General features: G+C 41.0%; 1 protein-coding gene across 1 annotated transcript in view; it reads left to right on the forward strand.

The window, feature by feature from the left end:
• TCERG1L (transcription elongation regulator 1 like) overlaps positions 1–19,163 on the forward strand; it is a 1,282,749-nt gene that overhangs the window by 800,712 nt on the left and 462,874 nt on the right. Inside the window, exon 7 of the mRNA XM_086920244.1 lies at positions 11,558–11,646. Within this exon, the coding sequence (XP_086776370.1) occupies positions 11,558–11,646 (89 nt within the window). The remainder of the gene's footprint in view (positions 1–11,557; positions 11,647–19,163) is intronic.

Genomic DNA, 19,163 nt, shown 5'->3' on the forward strand with positions numbered 1-19,163 from the left:
TCCCACCTTCTCAAAATATACCCCTCTCTGGCATAGTAAGATTATCTCCCCATCTCTTAATGATACCACCTCACAGAGATGGGAGCGTTTAGGCATCAGCACAGTTGGTGACTTCTTAGGACATAATGCCCCCATCTCTTTTGAATCTTTCCAAGAAAAATACTCCATTCCTACGAATGATTTTCTCAAATATTTTCAAATTTTGCTGAGCATTCGTAACACTATACCAACAAGAACAACATTAGATAACTTGCCCCTTCTTGAATCTATAGGCAAAAAAACTACAAGAATAGGGGCTCTATATCAAATGCTGATGGATAAAACTCCTGATGATCTAGAACGAACTGAACAATCCTGGGCTGTAAAACTAATAAACCCCAATGTAGATATTGATCTCTCTATTGCTCTCTCCTCAAAATATCTTATAGCTTCTAATTTGAAAGCACAATATTACAGAGTTATTTATAATTTATACTACACACCGGCAAAATTATTTACTTGGGGCCTTCGGGCTGATGATAATTGCCCAAGATGCAAACAACCACAGGCTAACCTTATACACATGTTTTCAGAATGCTCGGAACTTACAAGGTTAAAAACCATGATACTTGAGTTTTGGGTCCAGATATTTGGACATCAGTTTAGAGATTCAGCAACTCTATATATATTTGGTCATGATGATTCTCTGGGTCACAATAGCGAGGAACGAGCGGTTATGTTCCTGGGATATGCTGTTTTCCGTATTATTCTGGCAGCTCGATGGAAAGATCCGGAACCCCCAACTTTTCAAATGTGGCTAAGTCGATTTGTTTCAATCTATAAACAGGAAATTGCAATATATGCTTCTAGAGGTAGAAAAGCTAGAATAGTCGGAGCACAGATTTGGGACCCCATTGCTAGATGGTACACCAATGAGAGGGCCTAGTCAGATTCTATCAGTGGTTAACTAATTTGATATGTTTTTTTTTTGTTTGCCCTGTTCTTCTCCCTTGCATATAGCTATTCTGTTAGGGATGTTTTATATGCTTTTTACTTTATGTATACCATTTTAAGTTATGACATGAATTAATATTATTTTTATTTATTTTTTTTCTTTTTTTAGTATCTGTTTATGTTTGTGAACTTGTATTTGGTTTGAATTTGCTTAATAAAAATAAAAAAAAAAAAAAAAAAAAAAAGGAAAACGTGGGGTTATCTCTTAGTTGAGGATCATGGCTGATCCAAAGCTGATCATCCTGGGACATTCAGAAGCCATTCTGATCCGTCTATCTGGTTTATATTGATTTGCTTTAGCTAGACTGGTTCTAGCAGATTTTGGTTCTTCAGCGGGACTCTCGATCCCTGAATTTGGTAGAAGGAATTCTTGAAGAAAAGACAGTTGAAAATGGCGCTATTCGAGGACGCTTTTTTGAGAAAATGATTAGGGTGGGTTTGGGATCCAGTTCAGGGGTGGTTGGCAGAGTTGGCGACTCCTCAGGACCGATCTGCCAAATTTGTATTTTATTAATATTTCTATGTAGCTCTCCTCCATCCATGTTTTTTATGGGTCATGAATTATCTTCCATTTCTTTTTGAACTTGTTAACCATACCAAACATATTATCTCATACTTGGAATCTTGTTTTCTACTTGGTTTGCCCCTTTTCTTCTCCCCACCTCCTTTTTTCCCCTTCTTTTATTTTGCCTGTATTTTGCTGATGTTACAAATCAAAAAAGAAGAAAAACAGCCTTTGCCAAGAGTGAAAATGGGTACTTCATCCAACTTCACATTGCAAACTAAAATCTGTGTACATCTCTACCATTGATAATATTAAACAATATGTATATTTTATCCTGCTTCTTTAATAATAAATTATTTTGTGCTTGGAGAAGGATTTGGTGATCTTTTTGCAGTCCTTTCACAGTGACCTGTTTGCCTCTGTGAGGTATGGGGATTGGGATGAGTGTTCTGTCTCCTTTTCAGTCAAATGTGGGGTACGTCAGGGATGTGTGATGCACCCATCATGTCCCTGCCTTTATATGATGGGCTGGAAGTTCTTCAATGAAGCCAGGGGATGATGTTCCACTGGTTAATAACAAATGTGTCTCTGTGCTCCTATATGGAAATGATGCTGTGCTGTTAGCCAGGACTGCTAATAGTTTAGAGGTATCTATTTCCTCTTTTTGTGCTTTTTATGAAGCAATTAGAGTTGGAAACCAATTTATCAAAAAACTTTACTTAGTTCTTGGCCCACAAATTGCCGCATTTAAATTGGGGCAGGGTCACTGAAAAGGTGACCCAGTTCCCTTATCTGGGCATAATGTATGATAGTGCAGGCACCTGGATCCTGTGAGTTAATGATAGGAAGAATAATTTTTTGCACGCAAATGGCACCAATTATTCCATTGCCTCCGCCATCAGCAATAAGCACATTCTTTCTTTGTTTGAAATATACAGGAGAGAGAGTCTGCCCATATTTACTTATGGTTCAGGGGTATGGGGTTATAAGGTTGTGAGTAGTGCCCAATCTGAGGAAAATAGGTTGTGCTTCTGTCTTTTGGGTGTCCCTTTATCAACATTTCATTGTGCTATTCATCAGGAACTGGGCTTGGTTTACATTGAGGACCAGATTAATCTTGCTCTTCTGTTGTTGTTGTGCTCAATTTGACACAAGGAGGAAGCAAATCTGAATAGGGAAATTATTTTGAAATCCCTTTTATTTAACTTCGGGAACAGGAAACACTGACTTTTTTGGGAGACAACCTTGGCTTTAGGCTGCCCATCTATTTATGAGAAAGCTTCAGATATTTGCAAAAAGGATACGGGTGGAACATGGAGGGCTTTCACTCTTATAGAACCGCTCAGAAAGAGGGTAGAGAATTATTGAAGCCCTCAGTCAAGGATTACATCCACACACAAATATGCTGAGGGGCACCATACTTGAATGTGGTACAGGGTATCTGGAAACGTAAGCTGCGATCCTGCTTTAGGCTAGGTTCAATTAGGTGGCTACTCTGTTTCCAACAAGGTCAATTCACCTTCTCTGATATTTACACATGCCTTTGTGATGAGACGTCACCCCAGACCCTGTTACATTTTGTAATTTTTGTAGATTTTACAGTCTCCTCACTAAACATTATTTGTTGTCTGTTTTAATGAAGAAAAATTGTAGTGCAGAGTGGCATTGTTATATTTTTTGCAACTCTGATGTTTGTATATTATTTGAAAAATGTACTTTGCCTGCGCAACTCAGTGATGTTTTAATGTCTGGTTTTAGCTTTCATAGTTATTTATCATCTTTTTACTGACCTTGCATGTCTTTTTTTATACTTCTTTGTGTCTTTTGTATCTTTGATGATCTCCTTTGCAAGGGATCAAATATGGAGACATTACAGCACTTCATAGCATGGCAAATATTGGCTAACATTGGACATTACATTGAAAGGTTAACTTAACGTGATTGCTAAATAACATTGGGGTGAAATTCACTAGGGCAACCAAAAGGAGCAGGCCTGTGACAAAAGATAAAAGGAGCAAGAAGCAGGCGAAGGAAAGAGGGATAATTGTTCAAAACTATTGGGAAACTTTGTAAAGGTAAATTTCACATGAGTACATCTACAAGTGTAAATTGACTCTTACATTTTGGACTAAATGTACTACTTTTGGCTGTTCACCATTTCTGAGCGTACATTTACATGAAAGTTTAGACTTACATGTCTCTGTACCCTGAAACCAGGAGGTGGAGTCAAATTTATAAATGTAAAGTTACTACTTGTAACATTTCACATAAAAACAGTGGAGATCGCCACCATGGTGGAGATCTCCACCACTGTTGTAGAGAACTTCCTAAAGGAAAACATAGGAAAAATAATGAAAGTGTATATTTTAAGCACATTATTTTATGAAATATAAATGTCAAATAAATAAAAATCATTGTTTTTACCCTAACGCTAATTAAATAAAATGTAGTGCACCTTACCACTTCAAAATACGTTTACATAATAGTTACATTATTTGAATATATTAATTCATTTTTAAACAAAGTTAATTAAAAAGACCCTTCCTACCAACTTTATTTGGATTTAATATGTAGTACATTTTCCTTAATGTTGTGTTTTGTTGTTGTTAAATACATGCTCTGTTATATTAAAAGTTTGAACAATAATTTATCTTTTTCATAAGTTACATACAGCTCAGTAAAACTAATGGGCAGACTCTTACTTAATAGATTGGGAGAATGGACGGAGGAAAAAATATTTTGGCGGAGGTTCAATATGGCTTTAGGAAGGGCTGGGGGACACGTAATCAATGTCTTAACTTAGCCCAACTACCTCCCAAATATGCCATTGCAAAGAAAGTCCAACTCTACATGGCCTTCATGGATCTATCAGTGGCTTTTGACCGCGTGGCCTGCAGTAAACTGTGGTCCATTATGGAGGCCTTGGAAGTTTTATTGCCGGTATTACTAGAGCTATAAGACAATTTGTATACTGAGGCAGTTGCTAAGGTGTGTTTTCCTAAGCAAGGGAATTGCACTAAACCTTTTAAAATTGAGAAAGGAGTAAGGCAGGGTTGCGTCCTTGCCCCATTCCTATTTTCATTGTATACCAACAAACTAAGGGGCCTATTACGATTGCGGATTTCCCGCATCCTCCGGGCCGGCGGAAGCCACCGCCGGCCTGGAGGATGAGGGAAAACCGCCGCGGATGCTTGAAAGACCCACCGCCAAATTAGGATGGCTGGTGGGTCTTGGAATCTGTCCGCCGCTTTTCCGCCGCGTCGCCTTTCCAAAAAATTTGATTATCTAGGGATTCTGTTTCACACTAAACTAAAATGGAAAGAGATGGTGACAATTAGAGCAAATGCGATGGTGAAAAGCATAGCTACACTTTTTTAATTTGCCAAAAAAAATATGTAGTAAACCAACCCAGGATATGATCAAAATGTATTTAGCAAAAACTAGGTCTATAGCTACATATGGGTCAGCAATATGGGGCACAGCTCAAAATTTAGAAGACAAATGTGCCAAGACTATTGTCTATTCCGGCTACATGCTCCAATTTTATTGCCCATAATGAGCTAGGACTGTCATAAATTAGTGACATCATTAAAAAAAACTGCTTTTGCTATGGAAAACGATATGGAAAAGAAAAGAGGTCTAACGTAACCAGCATATTATAAGTAATATCCTGAAGCTCCATCATGCTGCATCTATTTACTGGCTAACCTATGTTAGGCAGACGTTCTTTTTGATGGGTTTAGAGGAACTTTATGAATCTCCTAGTAGATGTGAATTTCATCCCAAATGAAGACTGAAAGAACTTTTTATAGCTAAAAGTAATCATGCAAGATGAGAAAGGAATAAAGCAAAATGCACAGTAACACCTATTTGGCCTTACCATCTGTGTTGCCAGGGTCCTCTTCCTGCCTTTCTTTTGTTGTGCACCCCATCTTCGGTATCTATTAATAATATTTCTGTTAAATTACATTCCTTTAATGCTGGCTTATACATCAAATATACATTCAGTAACCCATCTTCCCTAGTGCCCATGTGATGCTTTATCCAAACAAACAAACAACCTCACATATCTTACTTTTCTGTGCTCTTTATGAGATTGAGAGGAACATTTTATTGTCCTGTTACTCCGGAAGGTGAGCTTACGGAATCACACTTTAGCAGTTTTAGTTCTTCAACATTTGGAAACCTCATTTGTGTGTTTCACGATGGCGTCATTTTTACAAGCAGCCCATAAAACCAGAGTGGCAGCTAGTTTAAAGCAACTAAACCAGATGTCTCTAGTTTTAGGTAGGATAAGGAGAAATTGTTAGGCTAGTTGGTTGGTTTGGAACGCTAGATGAATCAAGGGGTGTGATGTGTTCACTTATATAATCCATCTTTTAATATATAGTGCAGTCTATATGTCATACATGCTATTTATCTTAGTGTAATTTATAATAATTTACTCTGGGCTTGTTAAAATATATTTTGTTGGGGCTTGTATAATATTTTAACATATTTCATATGTGGTTATGAATTATCAAGACAAATAATTGCAATACAATTGTATGTACTTTTATACTTTTGTAATGCACAATAAAGTTATGAAGGAATGAAGTTACATTATTTTAAAAAATGTTCATTAATGTTTTAATCAATACAATAATTTCCGGGATGAACAATTTACATATGCACAATTTGAAGTTAGAATAATGGAATTATTTTTTTTTAAAATACCTACTGGGCATTGGATAATATGCCCTGCCCCCATTATTTTTTATGGGAGTATGTTGCAGTTTTTTGTGAGCAGCCTTGTGTGGAACAGAACTTACAATAAGGCTGGGCTGGGATTACAATTACTACTGCTCACCTTTAGGGCAGTAGCAATGTAGGGCCTGGTTCACAAAGGTAACCTTAGAAGACCAAACGTCTAAATTTACCTTCGTGAAATTGTGTTTAGCTGTTGTCTTACTCTTTTGGTGGGTGAGTGTTTGAAATAGGATTTAGTTCTTCCCTAAACTCCTCCAAATGGCTCACTAAACCAACCCTTCACTATCCCTCCCTAAATTGCTCCCATTTAGTAATAGATATTCCTGGTTCTCCCCCACCACTCCTGCTACTTCCTACCACTAATTACTACATTTACACATAAATTGTTCTCCACATGTAAAATATGGGAGAGAAGGATGGGGACGTTTCCACCCGCAGGTTTGTGAATTGCATTTTGTTGTAATTAACCAGTACTACTGTAGTACTACGTTACATGCTACAAAATGCAGTTTGTAAATCAAGCCCTTATTTTTTAATTTACCGAAAAACAGTAACCCTTTAATCATTTACTAGGTTACAGTTACGTAGACGGTCAAATTAGTTGGGATAAGGCACACACTAATAGTTGGAGGAAGCTGATACAAAGGTTGATTTTAGTTGTGACCATTTGGTTTATAAATGAGATGTTGCCAGTTATTAGCATGGATTTTTTTCTTAGAACATTTTCATGTATCAGTGAACTAGAAAGCATTGGAGTTATAGAAGATAAGGTTATTGAAGACTAAGGTTGTAGTGATCACATTTTTCACTCAAGTTGTGTGAGTCTGGCAAAAGTGTGCAGAATCTCTGATAGGAAAGATAAGTTGAGGGCAGTAAGTGCATTTAAGGTGATGTTTCTTGTATCACTCTGTTTTGTGTCCAGATTTGGAAATGTAAATTAAGAGTATGTAATGTTGAGGAAGTTTTTCAACTTTTTTAGCTGAACATTAGCTTATTGTACAGCGAACTTAGGTAAGACTTAGGATACAAATCACTGAAGTGGCCTGCAAGGTTATGTAGATATTAAAAACAAGTTGCTCATATGCCTTTGTATTGGTTCGTGTGGTGGTATGCTGATTGCGTCTTAAAATTCTTGCTGCCATCAAGGATGAAGTTTTAGAGTGATATATTTAGCACCAGAAATGAGCTGGTGACCTTGATTACTTACTTTTTGGAGTATGAGAGCAACAAATATTTTCTAAAATGTAAAAGCACACTTGGATAGACAATGTTACATAAATGCAGAATAACATATTAGTTCCTAAAAGTCTTACATATTCTATATGAAACATCTCCATTGGGGTATAGTATATATATATATATATATATCTAATATATATCTATATTGATATAATGTGTTATGTATATGAATATTTACAGTACTTGCAGTATTGGTTGACACTGATGTTTTTGAGTCTACTACACAAACTGTATTACGTAGTACGCTTTGACTCATCATTTTTCTCTGCAATATTCTGTATATTTAGTAGCATCCACTTGCACAACATTTGTTTTCTGTACTTTTGAATTAAAAAGAAGGAGAATAGGTTTCAAATGGTTTCCAATGTTTGCTTATTCATCTAATTCACTAAACATCTAGACTCTTTTTAATGTTTACTCTAAATGAGTTTCAGAAGGTAGTTATCGGAACTGCTTAATTCGAAATTTAGTAGACCTGTGCAGAGTTTTGCAATTATCCATAGAGTTTCTTTGGGACAATAGTCTGATCTTTGAATCAATAAATTGACAGCAGTATTTTGCTGCAGAAATTGAAGAATTACAGTTGACAGTAGCATTTTATAAAACACCCACATATTAACTCCCTCATGTGCCTGTTCAATTGATCTAAACACATCTATAACATCTTAAATGTCAACATTATGCAGATATTATATTACTGCATCACCAATACATCCCATTAATGAAATTCATCAAAAAGAACTCCATATTTTACCCCTCTAAATCTGGATTCTGCATCAACCACAGCACAGAGAGTGCTCTACATGCCGCTACAGACAGCATCCACACTCTCCTCTACCTAGGCCACACCACAGCCCTGATCCTACTCGACCTCTCTGCAGTATTCAACACTGTCTCCCACTGCACACTCACCACCAGGCTCTAACACACCGGCATACAGGGGATCTCCCTCGACTGGCTCTGCTCCTTCCTCACTGGCAGAACCCAAAGAATCAGACTTCCACCCTTCCGCTCCAAACCCACAGAGATCAACTGCGGAGTACCCCAAGGATCATCGCTCAGCCCTACGCTCTTCAACATCTACATGGCCCCACTTGCCACCATCGTCAGACAGCATGACTCAGCATAGTATATTGTGCCAACGACACCCAGGTCATCCCCTCCCTCACCAAGGACTCCAAAACCACCAGACTCAGCTCCCAGGAAAGGATGAAGGGCGTTGCATCCTGGATGAACAGCTGCTGCCTGAAGCTTAACTCAGAGATGACAGAAGTCCTCGTCCTCTGACCCACCCCCTCTGCATGGGCCTACACCTGGTGGCTCACTGCCCTCAACAGTCCCCCCAACTGCATGGACCATGCCCGGAACCTTGGTATCATACTCGACTCCTCCCTTTCCATGATCCGTCAGATAAACGCCGTCACCTCTACATGTTTCAACACCTTCCGCATCCTTTGCAAGACCTTCAAATGGATCCCCCGAATCAAGAAAGACCATCACCAATGCACTCATAACCAGCAGACTGGATTACAGAAAGGCCCTCCACGCTGGGATCAACACATATCTACTTCACAAACTCCAGACCATACAGAACATCGCAGCCAAACTCATCCTTGGCATCCCTTGACACAAACACATCACCCAACATCTGCGAGACCTCAACTGGCTACCCGTAGAGAAGAGAGTAACTTTCAAGATACTCACCCACGCCTACAAATGCCTCCACAACACCGGACACTAATATCTCAGTGAAAGAATAACCTTCCACATCCCCAAGAGAAACTTCAGATCCGCCGTCCTCGCCAAAGCCCAAAGCATCTGCTGAGCAAGAACGGGTGGAAGAGCCGTCTCCTACATCGTGGCTAAGAGCTAAAATGAGCTCACGATCGACATCAGATGTGCCTTCACTCTGCACATCTTCAGGAAGACTGTCAAGACCTGGCTCTTCGACTGACCAAAGCTACTCCCCCCGAGCGCCTTGAGTCCCTCACTGGTGAGTAGTGCACTTCACATTTACCTAATTGATTAATTAATTGATTGACTGATTGGACAATCCTAGTGATCCAAATATTCACTTGATTATCCTCCTGAAATATACACTTAGCTGGATAAAGGAGACATGAATGTTTAAAAGGTTCTAAAAAAAGAAATTTGCACATTTGTTGACCTGCTCATGATGACCTACCTTTTATCTGTCTTAACATGTTAGAAGCCTCACATTTCTTCCACATACAACAACGAACGTAGAAGTGTGGACCAATGAGAACCTCATGATAGACAAAAACAGTGACTTCTACATTATAATTCTGAGAAGGATCTTCCCTCTGCCAGAGGTGTCTTATAAGATTAAAAATAACAGAGCCTTTGTGCTGTCAAGACTCTACTATTGCACTACTTTCTAACCCAGAAGCCCTAACATAGATACAGCAAAACTAAAATTTCAATAAATCAAACGGTCAAACTCTGCCTTAACTTAAAGAAGTCAACGCAAGTCATAATGGCCATCAAAGTACTTCATTACCATACAGTGGCACAAATACAACTCTAATCTCTCTCTAAAGTCTTCAAAGCACGGCAGAGTCTTGGTCCAAAATATTTACTCCCTCCCTAAACACCTAACTGTGATTTGATGTCAAGTAAGGCACATTTGATTGCACAAGTCAGACCTCAGGACCCTTCATACACTGGCAGTGTGCAATAATAAATAAAAGAAATCCCAATACAAAGTGTTGATACGTTCTTGATGCAAAGGCCCCCAAAGAATGTCAAGAAACCATTGAAAAACAACTGTAGCTGAATTAATCCTGCCCACCAAAGACACTTTTCTACTCCTGCAAGGCAATGATTATAGTTACTCAACATCTACTCTTCTGTCTATAACAGCAACATTTAGTGGCTTCTATCGGAAGACTTTAGAAAAGAAAAATAATTAAAAAATATTTAAATGAACTCACTAGAATGTTGTCTACTTCACCAATTAAATGTCTCTTCCCAATGTGTGCACACAAACACACCACTCACACACAAGCATAAACACGCATATGTAGATTAACATACATAGGCACAAACCCACACGATATGGCACACAGCCACATATGCACTCTACGGGCCCGATTCCGATCCGGTAAAATTACTGTCCGTACTAATCGTATCCAGAGCCGTCTCCGTACGACTTGTACACACGCCATACGACCAGACGAGTACGATCCAGACCGGGGTATCAGGACGCAAGTCGTACGGTTCACGTCAGGTAAGGGCGATTCGTACGGAACAGCGCACAATCGCATACACACCATACGGTGTGTACACCCCATGATCGCAGGGGTACGCGCCATACCCCTGCGATCATGGGGGGTACGCGCCGGACCCCGGGGGGGGGCGTTCCGTACCTGTTTTGGTGCAAACTCTGCTTTTACTGCTGTTTTCAGCTCCCGTAGAAAAAGGGTGGTACGGTGCGTACCCGACACCTATCGTACTTGCTGGGTCATATAAACCCGCCCCAAACCATACAGATGTCGCGTACAGCGGGTTCTGAGTGAGACTCGTACGGAGATTAGAGTTGTACGGTCTCTGTACGATTCATACAGAGTCTAGCTCCTGGTACGATTCGTACTTCGTCGTACGTACGGGGGACGTTGCAGGGTATGATTCGTATGGGAAAAAGGCACCGAACGGCTATTCGGAGCACTTTTTACCAGATCTGAATCAGCCCCTATGTGTATGTAAACATAGACACAATCATTTTAAGCCATTCTAGACCAACTGTACCAAACTTCAACAACAATACAACAATATGAAATGTGTGGTCAATTTACATATCCAAATGTGTTCAATGTACCTTTATGATTTGATTAAGATTATTATAGAAAAACTGTTGCAAATGATTGAAGCAGAATTATTGCAAGTAAAACACATTTAGAAAATTATAGAGGTCGATGCTGGTATTCAGCTTGCTAATAGCAATACTTGATTGACATGGTTATGGCATTTGTCTTATATTAAAGCTATAAATTCAGTAATTATGTTGAAAGTATTTTTATTGATGCCTTGTACACTATTTTGCACTTTAAGGAACATGCCATCACAAAAGTCAAAGAGGAAGACTGCCTGCCTAAAGGGAATAAACCTGTGGCATCTACTCCAGTTCCAGGCTCCCCATGGTAAGACAAAAATGTTCTCCACATTTTCATGCATAACAAGCGGATTGCGAAAATGCACACGTTTGAACATTATAATGGAAATGTTGGGTTCGACATGATTCGGATTCCCTTAGCATCACACTAAATTTTACTTACACTTTGGAAAAATGATGCTGAGTAAATCAATAATGAAACTAGTATAGCTCTCTTAGATAGCGGATGCTAAGTGACATATTATGTGGTTAATGACACTGGTCGCATCACTTGCGTTGCTGTGGTTCCATGCGGTAGAAGATTATTTTTTCCATGTAGGCTGTTGTAACGTTTAATTTGGTGATACTAAATAGACGGGCCTCCAAGGATAAGTGTGTGTGAAACTCCATCACTTGATTTTACAGAAAATCAAGTGAACAGGCAGACACGAGGACAACGGGGCAAAGGGACACCGTGAGAATGGCAGAGGAGGAGAGGAGGATCTATGTAGAGGGAGCCATGGGTACAGGGAGACCCACAAACCTGTGACTCTCAGCAATGTGAGAGGAAACATGACAGAAACATGTACAATGTTGATAATACACTCTCCAAAAGTCAATTCTCAACCCATAGATCATGCTGACTTGGGCTAGGTATAATGCCACAGGGGACCATCCCTTCAGTGGAACCTTCCAAGTAAACCCATAACAATCTGAAGATACTGATCACAGTCACATTGTAGCAGTTACAATGCCTTGCATCTTTCATGGAGTCCCTCCTTAGGCAAATCGAACAACTACTCACACATTGTGGCGGGTCTAATGGCACAATGTGCTCATCTTATTTCCACAATAGTTTAGTAAAGACTGTCCAGAAGGTAGTTAGGACTTGCACTGCTACACTACAACAACCTCATGGAAAATCAACAACCTTCTAAACTGTGAGTTGCAATTTCACAATAATATATAAGTTCATTTAATGTTTTATTGCTCCTGTGTTGATACCTCAAATAAGATACTTGAAGACAAAAAACACAGGCAAAGATAAATATTTCTGAAACGAATAGCCATATGTTAGAGGATATAAAATGATGTTACTCTTTTACATATGAGATCTGTGTTTTACGAGAGTTCGAAAGAGGTCATGAATGTTATTTACCTTGGCGTATAACATCATACTTTGGTTTTATTTTTAATCTGGTTAATGTGACGGATCTCGGTGTGATGTTCACCAACAACATGGAAGATCGATACCTCGCAATGATTCATCTAAAACTGCCACAAACCCTGGATCCCAAACTCAGAGTTAAACCTAATCACCTCAGATTGAAAGAACTTCTGAAAACTGAAAGTTACACAATAACCTTTACATAAAACTGTCCAGGTCTGCCATAGCACAGTACATTACAATAAACTGAGTGACCGAATGCACACCAACTTGCCTTACTGGACTCCACAGGGCTAGTTATCCTCATTACTGTATCATTTATATTTATTCTCATTTGTGTATAAGGTAGAGCACTATTGTTTGAGGAATACCAGTGCTTTAATATACACCAAAATAAATAAATGCAAGTAAAAAGCAGATGAAGTTACCCCAGACATTCCATCATACCTGGTTACAGCAATTGATGTAGTGACATGAAAAATGTTGTTCTCTTTTACTAAGTCACTTGGAGGAGCCTGAGTCATGTACTATTCCGTAGCACACATTCAAAGCAGCAAAACTGATAAGGAATACAATACTTAGCCAAAGGACAATATAAAAAGTAGAGGAATAAAGTCCTGGATGACCCTCTATGACCATGAACAGTTGTAACTGCTTGGGCATTTCTTCCTTCAAGCTTCTTTCACCCACACGCTTTTGTGACTTTTGCCTACATTGCATTATTATTGGCGCTAGTTTTTGGAAGCTGTATTTCTCTCTTCAATTGTAACCATCCTGATATGCATTTGGTACTGCTTTTTGGCTGACTGTAAAATTGTAAATTGATACTTGTATAGCGCACTACTCACCCGCATGGGTCTCAAGGCGCTTGTACGAATACTGCTGTGGAACCGTCCTGGCTTTCCCTGTGAGGCGTCCACTCCTGGGCACCCCCAGGGTGAAGGCCAGGCATCCTTATCATTGTGGGGGCCGTTGTGGAGATTAAGCAAGTTATTGCCCAGAGTTGCGGAGTGGGACTCTATGATTAAAATAGGCACCAAGGCGAGAATAATCAGGTCCTTGGAATTTTGAGCCCAAGACCCGCCGAGGCGGGGAATTGAACCCTGGTCCCAGGCTATGACCTCTGTTATCAGGGTCTGCCGCTCTAATCATTGAGCCCCGTTTCTCCTGCAAACTGAAAGGCAATAATACTTTATTTGATTTTTTTAAAAATCATAAAAGGGTGGACTTACCACCATGCACGCAGTATTTACATCATAAAAACAACACAAAATAAACTTTGAGTCGAGTTAAAAATTAATAACATGCTTTACAAAAGTGGCAGAAAATAGGTCAAAAAGGAAAAGAAAAAAGTATAAAAGAATAATGGTTATTCAAACAAGAGGCTCGTTATTTTTAACTCATGATACAAAAAGACAACCGTTGGAAGAAAAGGGAAGAGAATGGAAAAGTCTGTGGTCTGCCAAATCCTGGACTATTGTCCAGAGACCTCTTTGGATGGTGCCCTTTTTTCCAGCTCTATGGCGGCAAGGTTCAAAAATTTTATGGTTTTACACGAGAGTTCTATCCAAGAACCACTTAGGCATCTTATCACCGCCGCCCTGCAAGTTCTCACCTGGGCTTCTCTTAAGAGAGATCGAAGAAGCGTTTTTCTTAGATTTTGGAGTGCCGGGCATATACATATGAGGTGCAGTAAAGACTCTGCTCCATTGCCGCAAAGGCGGCAATCGGGAGTTGCCCACAGCCGTAGCCATTTGGGAGTGAGATCTTTGGACGAGAAGCAACCCAACCTTAAAAGGCTTAATTTCCTTTTATAGTGGTCCCTGAAGCATTCTTTCAAATAATCCTGTGGTTTTAGGTAGGTATATGACGGCAAAACAATCCAGGCATGGCTTTTGCCAGCACTGCTGCTTTGTCCATGAATAGTGATGATTGTTTGACTGCTTTCTTGATTATCAGTTTGAAGGCAGAATATGTCATGGGCAGACGCCAAGATTCATCTAGTTTCAATGCCTCCAAAGCTTGCCTCAAGATCTTGTATATTGAGTCTGGCTGCCCGGCCTGTTTTTCGACTTCTAACCAGCAAAGGTGGGCCAGGGATTCGTCTTCTGCCTCCCTCATGCGCCAATAATATTTGGCGAGTGCTCCTTGTCTTGCTGGGAGCTGGTTAGTGAGACCGAACTCCAAACGGATTTGGGCTTGCGAAATATGTCTCGGGATTGCGAAAGAGTTTTGACCAGCCTACATTGGGCGAGATTTAACGCTGTGGCGTCCCGGTTTGGCAGTAGTTCAGAAGCGTATGTTAATGATGGCAGAATTTGGCAGCTACGATGTTAAGAATGTGGCCGGTGGAATGACCGTTTAATTGCTTTTGAACTGTTTTGAAGGCAAATTGAAGCTGCTTTGCTTTGGATTTCCCCTGATCTAGGTGCTGTTTAAACTTTAATCGGTGGTCTAGTAAGATTCCCAGGTATTTATAATGATTTACCTGGATTAGAGGGGTAGAATTTATCTTCCAGACGAAAGTTTTTTTTTCTTCTGGAGCCGCAGAAGCATATGATGTTAGTTTTCTTTAGGTTTATGGTCAGTTGTGCGTTCGCGAGGTACTGCAACAGTTTGGAGATCAAGCGTTGTAGACCGATGGGGGTTTTTGAAAGGAGCACAATGTCGTCAGCATATTGGAGACTTGGTATTGGTGAGTGGGCCAATTTTAATTCCCGACGCTGCAGGGTCCTGAGCCCTAAAATGTCCACGGACTCGATAATTCTCACCTCGGTGCCTACTCTAATCATGGGGTCCCACGCTGCAACTCTGGGCAATAGCTTGCTTAATCTCCACTACGGCGGCCCACCCGCTGCGGGATGCCTGGCTTTCACCTTGGGGATGCCCAGTAAGGGTTATCTCACAGGGAAAAAGCCAGGACGGGTTCCCAAGGCAAGCGCCTTGATGCCTTCGGGTGATACGTGCGCTATATAAGTCGCAATACATTTACATTTACATTTACAATTTTGGTGGATCTCCCGGGATGGTGCTTATGTCACTTTCTAGGTCCGCGGTATAGATGTTGAAGAGGCTGGGGGCCAGAACGCAGCCTTGCTTTAAACCGTTGGTTGTATGGAATTTCCTGGTCAGGCGTCGACCATCTCCTTTTTTCACTTGGACCCAAGTATCTGTGTAGAGCTCAATAATTGCTCCCAACAACTTTGGCGGCACGCCCCAGGCTTTCATTTTGGCCCAAAGATTAGATCTAGGCACTTTGTCGAAGGCCGCTTTTAGGTCCAGAAAACAAGTGTACAGCGGGGGGGAGTTATTGATAGCTTTGTTAACAAGAAGGGTTAACGCAAACTGCTTTCAATCCATGTAGCAAAGGGCCATAGGTGAACATAATCCACCTCCTTCTTCTCAATCCATCTTTAAGAATATTTGTTCTACTTCAACAAACTTATTAATTTATGCAGCACCACCCTTCCACAGCTCTGCTTTTTTTTTTTTAGAGAAGAGGGCTTACAGCTTTTGATAATCCTTTACTCAACAACTGAATAATTGCAGTGGTGCTACTGTAGACATCTTTTGGCAAGCCCCACGACTTTCCTACTGATCTCTATGCTGCAATAAGACTGAGAATAAGAAATGGTGCCTGAAAGCCAGTTAGTAGCGATGGTTCCTTGTGATAAAATGTCCAGCGTCGTTATAGTGTTTTCTATGAATATACAAAAATCTCCACTTGGCCAGGTTCAGCATTCAGGCTCAAGTGAAGGAATTGATCTGACTGGTCCTTGGTTGTGAAGTTACAAGATCACAAACTTGTTTTTGCACATGTGGAATGTGATGTAAAGCTATTGCAGTGCCAAAGTGAAACTGGCACAGGGATTGCCTTTTCTACTTACATCTCGGTATTTTTAGTTGCTTGCTTCAGTGTTAAATTGAGCAACAAGAGAGATTTCACCTAAAGTAGTGCAAAGGTCCAATGACCAGGTAATATCCCTTGGTAAACAAAGTATATATTCTGGGTTGAAAGCTTCTCCAACATCCCTTTTAGGTTCAAATATTGATGACAACCTGCTTTTGGAGAACTCTCAGCATTTCTTTGAGACTTTAACTCCATTCAAGCTCTGTTGAAATGCTCTTGGTTGAGGCAAAGACTTGCTGAGAGTCCTGTTAATTACCATCACACTTATTATTTCTAGGCTGCTGGAGTTTGAGGTTTACTGGAGGATTCAAACTACACTATTAACCTATCAGGAACCTTCCTCACTTTGTCTATCCTGTATTGAAACTATGGGAGAATGCACACAATATTAATTCCCAAAAAGAGGCAGCAGAGAACATCAATGATTGTTTTGGCGACAGGCAGATGAATGTGGTTCTCTTTCAAAGCTTTTTGAGATGAATGGGGAATCTTTGAGATAATACTCTTCAATTAAGGCAACAAAAGAGTGACTGCCTATTTAGTCGATTTTTAAATGTTCTCCTCGTTACTGCATTACTAGGATTATAGGGCAAAATCATCAGCTATGTGCATGCATTTTAGTCAAAACAGCCACTTTATTCAGGAGGCACTTTATCATTTCAAGCTCCAATCCGAATTAAGCTTCATCACTTTGTTTATAGGTATAAAATTGTTCAACAAGCATGTACAAGGTTATGTTATAAATGATAATGGTATCATTGTATTATTATGATTTCTATTACTATCATCGTCTTTTTTTTTTTTTTTTTTTTTTAGACCTTTATTTTGATTGTCCATGGTACACAGATTCCAGCCTACAACCCCTCGGGCTGGCCACGCAGTACGTAACACGTGCATTGCTTCAGATATTACACAGCCCAAAGCCGTCATCCCGGGGGCACGGCGGCGTGGTAAAGTGCAGGTGTCACACTGTTCAGAGAAGGATAGTGTAGGTCTGATTTTCCATTTTTTATAGCCATAAACATGAGCGTACGTTTCAAGAATATCGTAAAATGAACCCCAACAATCGAACAAACCCCCTCCACCCCCCCACACGGTCATCTCGTCGAGCACGGTAAGTTCACCTCTGCACAGGCAATGCAATTGTACTTCCCAGCTCTAAGCACCTGGAACCACAAGGTCGTTAGGATTCTTACAGATCTTCTGCGCGCGCCTGCGTGGTAGACGGAGGCTCGCAGATACCCCCCCTGTAATCGTTCCAGTTGGACCATACTTCCACCCATTTTCGGGGACACCCCCTCGCCACATACACAGTCTTTTCCTGTAGCATACACCAGTCCATATCGCTATGCCAATCTGTTAGTTTAGGTGGATCCGGACTGCCCCAGAGTCTGGCAATGTTCCTTTTTGCTACCATTTGTCCGAGCATAACCCAGAGCCTCCCTTTCGGTGACAGGTCCGTTGGCTCCCGGATATTAAGAAGACACCTCTTTGCCTCTGGGCGAATTTCCACCTCCCATACCTCCTGCATACACTGCACCACCCTTCTCCAATACCGTTGAATCTTGGGGCAACCCCACAACACGTGGAAAAAGGTACCCGTGCCACCACATCCCCTCCTGCAGAGTACAGTATCAGCCCTCCCCATGAGGTGTAACCTTGTACAGGAGACATACACTCTATGGAGTACCTTCAGTTGGATTAGTCGCAGGCGGGCCGATATCGCTACCTCACGCGGTGAGGCCAAGGCATACATCCATTCCTCCTCGTCTATCTCAAGCCCATCAGCAACCCATTTCTCTCTAAGGGGTAGTAGCATGTCAGGGGGGTGATTAATTAGTTTTTTGTATGTGAGTGATATGGCGTGTTCTGTCATGTGCCCATCGAGTATCCTATCCTCAAGTGGGGAGGATTGTGGTAGTGGAGTCTCTGGTGGGATATTTGCCTGTAAGGAGTGTCTCACCTGTAAGTATCGATAGTATTCAGTTTGCGCCAACTCGTATGTGTCCCATAGGTGGGCGAACGCGTGGATCTCTTTGGGGCCCCAGATATCCTTGATTTGGGAGATTCCTATCAGGTCCCATTCGCGGAAGCCCTTAGTACGTCCGAGGTTGCCGAGTTGTTCTGAGGCCCAAAGTGGTGTGGCCATGGTGAGGACTCCTGACCATCCGAGCTTCTTCTGGGCAGCGTGCCACACCTGTACCGCATGTAGTGTGGGTCCAGTGAGTTGGCGTGCACCCCGCTTAGAGTAGAGTGCTATCTCATAGTTCCCCCCGGGAAGCAACCATCTGTCCATACCGTAGGCGGGATCGTTCCCCGCGCCGTACGTCCCCTGGTTGATTGCTGAGAGGTGGGCTGCCCAGTAATACTTGCGAATGTCTGGGAGGGCTATACCGCCATCATACCACCCCAGCGTCAGTTTGGTCAGCGCGATTCTGGGTTACCCGGCCCAGAGGAGGTTGCGCTGTGCCGCATCTATTGCTGCAAA

This window comes from Lissotriton vulgaris, chromosome 5, assembly GCF_964263255.1.
Source record: "Lissotriton vulgaris chromosome 5, aLisVul1.2, whole genome shotgun sequence".
NCBI classification, from domain to species: domain Eukaryota; kingdom Metazoa; phylum Chordata; class Amphibia; order Caudata; family Salamandridae; genus Lissotriton; species Lissotriton vulgaris.